Genomic DNA, 6,000 nt, shown 5'->3' on the forward strand with positions numbered 1-6,000 from the left:
ATACAAGAGACATGAAACTAGCACAGCTGTTTTGCAAGTAGGTTGCCTGGTTATTGTACAACAATGTTTGACCCCAGAATGCCACGATATTCCAGAGAGCTGTGCAATTATAACAGATATTTTACACTAGTTTTGGTATTGTTTTATTTATCTTTTTACTGATTATTCAGTAAGGTGCATCCTTAAAAGCACTTGCATTTTACATTAAAGTCAATGAGGCATATCTAATGTACGTTTGGGAAATATTTCCTGTGAACACGTGACAGATGTTTCTTAGGTAAACTGAAAGATATGTGTGTGTGTTGTTCAAAGCAGTCATTGCAAAGACTCATTTATGTCTTTGGCAGGTGACTCTAGCAGAGCTCTCACCAGCAGGAAGCTCAGTTGTCACAGTAACTGCTACAGATAAGGACTCTGGAGAGAACGGAAGGATAACATACAGGGTTGTGTCAACAAAAGACATGTTCTACATTGACTCAAGTAATGGTACGCTGTTCTTCGTTTCTGTTGCTTTATGTTTATTGTCATTCATCCTGATCGTTTTCAAATCCCTGCTGAAAAAATAGTCTTGGTGGTTTGTTGGTCTTAGCTGGTTTAAGCTGGTCTAGCTATTCTCCCAGCCTGGCCAAGCTGGTCTTCATCTGTTGGTCTCCCATTCTGACAAGCTAACAAGTACCTAAACCAGACCAGCCTAGCCAGGCCGGGATACCAGCTATTACCAGCTTAGGGTGGTTTAACCTGGCTTATTTTTTCAGCAGTAAAATGTAATTGTTCTTGAATACATTATTATGTGTTGTTAAAGCACATGCTGAAATGTTTCTTGAATGTGCTTCTAAAATGTTATTTTTTTACATAGGCACTCTCTTCATCAAGCAAAAAGTTTATTTTGACTTAGAGCACCCTTTGACTTTGGTGGTGATTGAAGCTAGCGATAGGGGAACTCCTCCGATGACGGCTCTTACCACTGTTCAGGTTCATGTGTCTGATGTCAATGACAATGCCCCTGTATTCCACCAGACTGAGTACAGAGCCTCTGTGTCTGAAGATGAAGTTCCTGGTTCTACAATTTTAACACTGGAAGCAGTGGACAGGGACTTATTTAGAGATAACAGTGGCTTTGATTTTGTCATTGCCAGTGGAAACATCGGCAATACCTTCCAAATGGAAAGTAGCGTGCACTTTTTTGAAGGCCATGGATTTCAGACTGTCGGAACGCTGATCTTAGTTGATAAGCTTGACTTTGAGATTGTCAATTTCTACAATCTTACTATTGTGGTCTCAGACCGTGGAATCCCACAGCAAAGCTCTAGTGTCCCAGTGCTGATCAGTGTAACAGACACCAATGATAACCCACCAGCCTTCAGCAAGGTGGAGTACAACATTGTCGTCAATGAGGGGGCAGAAACCGGAACAGAGATACTTCAACTTTCGGCTCTAGATCCTGACTTAACACCTAACAGAGATGTTCAGTATTCGATCAGTTCTGGGGATGAATCTGAACTTTTTTCCGTAGATCGATGGACTGGGTCCCTTTGTCTACAGAGATCTCTAGATAGTGAGCGACAGTCCTCTCACATGCTCATCATCCAGGCCTCGGATGGTCAGGGCCACTTTGCCCTTGCCCCTGTAACTATAAAGGTCAAGAACATAAATAATAACTGGCCTTACTTCCCTCTCAAAACACTAACAGCAAGTATTCGTGAAAACCAGCCTCAAAATGCTCTAGTAACCATACTGCATGCCATCGATCATGACAAAGGAGAGTATGGGGAGCTGAGATATTTTCTAATGTACAATTCAGGCAATGGTAAAGATTCCTTCCTAGTTAACCAAACCTCTGGTGAGGTACGAACCCATTTCACATTTGACTATGAGAAGGTAAACACTTTCAATCTTATCGCCGTGGCAATGGATGCAGGCAACTACTCTGCTACAGTCACAGTCCAGGTATTTGTGACAGGTGAAGATGAATATGACCCTGTTTTCACTAATTCAGACTTTGCCTTTCATGTACCTGATGGTGCCAAGAAAGGGCAAAGCATTGGCCAGGTGATTGCTAAGGATGAGGATGGAGGGGTAGATGGTATTGTCCTATACACTCTGGCAAACAGTTCTCCTTACTTTGAGGTCAACACATCTACTGGAGTGATATCCCTGAAGATGGATGCCTATCATCGACATGTTAGCCGGTCCAAAAGGGAGACACGTGAGATGACATTGGATGTTATTGCCCACAGTCCTTTAGAGAACTCACGCACAGCTTCTGCCCACATCACCATTGATGTCACCAATACATCTTTTGGCTTGGCCAAAGACATAAATGTGGTTCTTGCCAGTACAATAGCAGCTTCCTTTGCAGCCATTGTGGTCTTGATCATAATTGTTGTGGTGATCTTTCTCTTGAGATCCCAAAGGTTCAAAGATCAAGAAACAAGCACCAGGGTAGTTACCCATGGTACCGTTCTGCAAAACCTTGAAGATTCGAAAGTTCCAGATAGTGATAAGCTCTACCATCAGACCCTTGCTGGGTATGCAGCTAATCAGACCGGAAATGGAGGTGCAGCCTATACACGAGGTGGGTCACTTGATCCATCCCACTCAAGTGGACGGGGCTCAGCCGAAGCAGAAGCTGCAGAGGACGATGAGATTCGGATGATTAACGAGTATCCACAAGTATCCAGCATTTCTTCCTCCATGCAGGAACACATAGCTGCTCGAGGGCCTGACTCGGGGATCCAGCAAGATTCTGATCAGCTGTCTGACATCTCCTGTGAGCCAGGGATGGATGCAAACCATTGGTTTAAAGGGAAAAAGTTGGCAAGTTTAAGTGGAACACTATTAGCAAGCCAGCTGCCATCTTATCGGGATGAGGGAGGTGGGTATCTCGGAGTTGGAAGTGGGCTTAACCTCTCACATCCAAAAGATTATACTTTCCCAGAGGATGGAAAGCCTGCTGTTGATGGTTCTCTCACAGCAATCATTGCTAGTGATGAGGAAATGAGAGGCAGCTACAACTGGGATTATCTCCTCAACTGGTGCCCTCAATTTCAGCCTCTGGCTAATGTGTTCACTGAAATTGCCAGATTAAAAGATGAGAATGCGCCACCTAACCCTCGGCGGCCTTTTCAGCACAGAATAAAGACTGATCCTAAGCCTAGAATTGACCCCCCTCCCCTTATTACCTCTGTAGCTCATCCAGGGGCCAAAACTGTTCTTCCAAAACCTGCTGTTGGGCGAACATTTCCCCACTTTTCCTTACTGCGACGGTTGCCCATTGACCATGATGGCTCTGTTTCCTCAATAGCCATGTCTCCAAGTTTCTCTCCGTCACTGTCCCCACTTGCTGCCCATTCCCCAGCCATCTCTCCTTACGGAGTCACGCAAGGTTACTCTTCCTCCATTATCAATACCACTGAACACTCGTTAGAACACGAGGAGACAGAACTGAGGATATAACCCCTAATTTTGTTGTAAAACACCTCACCAGAATGCATTTCCACCTGACTCATGTACTCTAAAAATGCCTCTGGCATTGTCCTAAACATCATTTTGTGTATCATGTTGCCCTACTGGCTGGCCAGAGGTTTCAGAATGTGGTGCGTTTGACACCTTTCTTCAGACTCTTTTCTAAAAAAGTTAAAACGGCTGTTGCGAAATGCTGTTGTAATGATCATGAACATTAACAGACTTTAGGCCAGCATCTGCACATTATAAAGGACAGTTATTGGTTGATGTCAATGTTTTGTAAGAGAGAACATTTCATATGTTTTTATATATTTTTATACTGGTGTTTTGTGTTGTTTAAAAAATTGACATGTCAATAAGTTGCTATAACCTGTGATTTTATTGACATACAGTACATTTATATGTGTATATTTGTGACAGTAATAGTTTGTTTGTTATGAAGGTTCATTTTAGCTTATTAACAGCATTCTAAAGTGTTCTAATTATGTTCAGTATAAAGCTCCTAAATTGTTTGGTTTGCTGTTGCTATTTATGAAAAAGTTATTTGCAAAATGAAAATACATGGACAGTGTTCGGGAGGTTTCCTACATGCTGCTCCCCCTCCCATAGCTTGGCTAAAGGGGACATAACTGAAACTTATGATACTAAATATAAAAACACGTTGACAAATGTCCTTGTTTTGTTGTTGCATTTTGCAAGGATTTAAACAGCCAGTAACAAGTGTCTACTTAATTTGTATATTCAAATTGCCTTTTTTTATTGTTTTGAAGTACTGAAGTATAACAGCTGTAATGCAAGAACACAAGCCATATGTACTGTAATCCAAGAACTATGTCATGGCAGATCTTAATGAGTTGACACCAACAAATAGTAAAACAATTAACTGGAAATAATCTTTTCACATTGTTATTTTTGTTTTTATATGGAAGTTTTCTATAACAAAAATAAATCTGCCACTAATTACTCAAGGCCACTGAAAATGGCTGATATTGAAATAAATAAGCTCTAATAATTTGATAACATAATATATATTTTTTTTGCTGGATTTACAGTATTGTTCTCCTTCACTGAATGTTTTTTTTTTTTTTTTTGGTTAAATACAGCAAAGTATCCAATAAGGTGTTAGATTTGGCCCAAATAATGAAGACAAGTCCACTACTCTCTAGTCATGGTACTGAAATTTATAGGTACATTTTTGTAGCATGTTTTACACAATTCTGTGGTTAAAGAATTGGTCAGTTTTGCTTATTATTAACAAAATGCTGGATTGTTTTCATGTATGTAAATTACATTGCTGGATAATGTTACTCCCAGATTTGTTGGAAAAACACTGTTTGATTTGATTTTAGGGACATCGTTGTTACTCCAATGTATAGTTTGCATATTTAAAAGTCAAATGTTTAAAACAAAATAATGGCTGCATTAGACATTTTCAAAAAATTCTCTTGGCAGAATTAATGTGTAGCCTTGACTTGAAGTGACTGCTTTTATATTACTTGCTTTGGACTATTATAGACCATTGTTGCCATATGACTATACTGCATTTTTTTTTCTGTTAGAACCTTTTTCGTGCAGCCTTATGCATTTTTTGTTATTAAATGTTGAGTCTGTTTAATTGTGAACAGACTTTATTCTCAGATGCCCATGAAAAAAGGCTCAACTTTATAATTAAGAAAACCACTAAGCCTATTCAAGAAAAAAGGATTCTGTTTGTTAGTAATTGTTGAAATGTAGCTTTGTTTTGATCTTTGTTTAGATTTACAGGAGTAAATCGTTATTAAAGTTCACATTTTTGTCTACCATTTTTTGGGAGGTGTGCTAGATTTGCTGGGATATGCTTGTCCCTCTCCTTTTTTAAGAATCCTATATTTATGACAGATATTTTGTTATGTACACAAACGTTTCCTCATGTTGTCACATTAACTGTGAAGTATGTTCAATTCATGCTGCCTTGAAAGAAAATAAATAATGTTCCCTTGTTCATAATGTTCCTTAAAACACTTTTTTGAAATCTCATGTGTTATCAGGTAAATTAAATCTGTTAACATTTTCTTACCTGTTGTTGTTATTGTAAATTCTTATCAGGAAACAAAAACATTTCAGATTCCACTTCATTCTTTAAGTATTAGTATTCCTTTTTCTTTCTTCCTTTTTCTTTTTGTATTTGACAAAGTGCCCAATTACAATTTATTGCAGTAATAAGCCTAAAGCAACTTTATCCATTTCTGAATTGTGTGTTTATATATGATTTAATAAGCATATATATATATATATATATATATATATATATATATATATATATATATATATATATATATATCTTGTATGAACTGTATGGACATGTGAGCTGTTTTCCAACTATAGATCTTCACAAGTTGTTAATCACATGTTCATACAAGCCTATATGCCTCTATGTTTCAGCCAGCAGATGCAATAGGTTGTCATTTTGGTTTTAAATTTAATTCAAGTGCTTTGGTCAGTTTGTTCCTATTGCATAAGCTCTATAAGTTTTATGGAGAATCTGTCCTATTCTTT

The 6,000-nt window shown here is 38.5% G+C and overlaps 1 protein-coding gene across 1 annotated transcript in view; it reads left to right on the top strand.

The window, feature by feature from the left end:
• The window catches only part of LOC127631698 (protocadherin-16-like), a 170,607-nt gene extending 165,169 nt beyond the window's left edge, over positions 1-5,438 (top strand). Inside the window, exons 21-22 of the mRNA XM_052109954.1 lie at positions 348-486; positions 857-5,438. Of these exons, the coding sequence (XP_051965914.1) occupies positions 348-486; positions 857-3,456 (2,739 nt within the window). The 3' untranslated portion in view covers positions 3,457-5,438. The remainder of the gene's footprint in view (positions 1-347; positions 487-856) is intronic.
• Positions 5,439-6,000: the final 562 nt, after the last annotated feature.

The sequence above is a fragment of the Xyrauchen texanus genome, chromosome 38 (assembly GCF_025860055.1).
Source record: "Xyrauchen texanus isolate HMW12.3.18 chromosome 38, RBS_HiC_50CHRs, whole genome shotgun sequence".
NCBI classification, from domain to species: Eukaryota; Metazoa; Chordata; class Actinopteri; order Cypriniformes; family Catostomidae; genus Xyrauchen; species Xyrauchen texanus.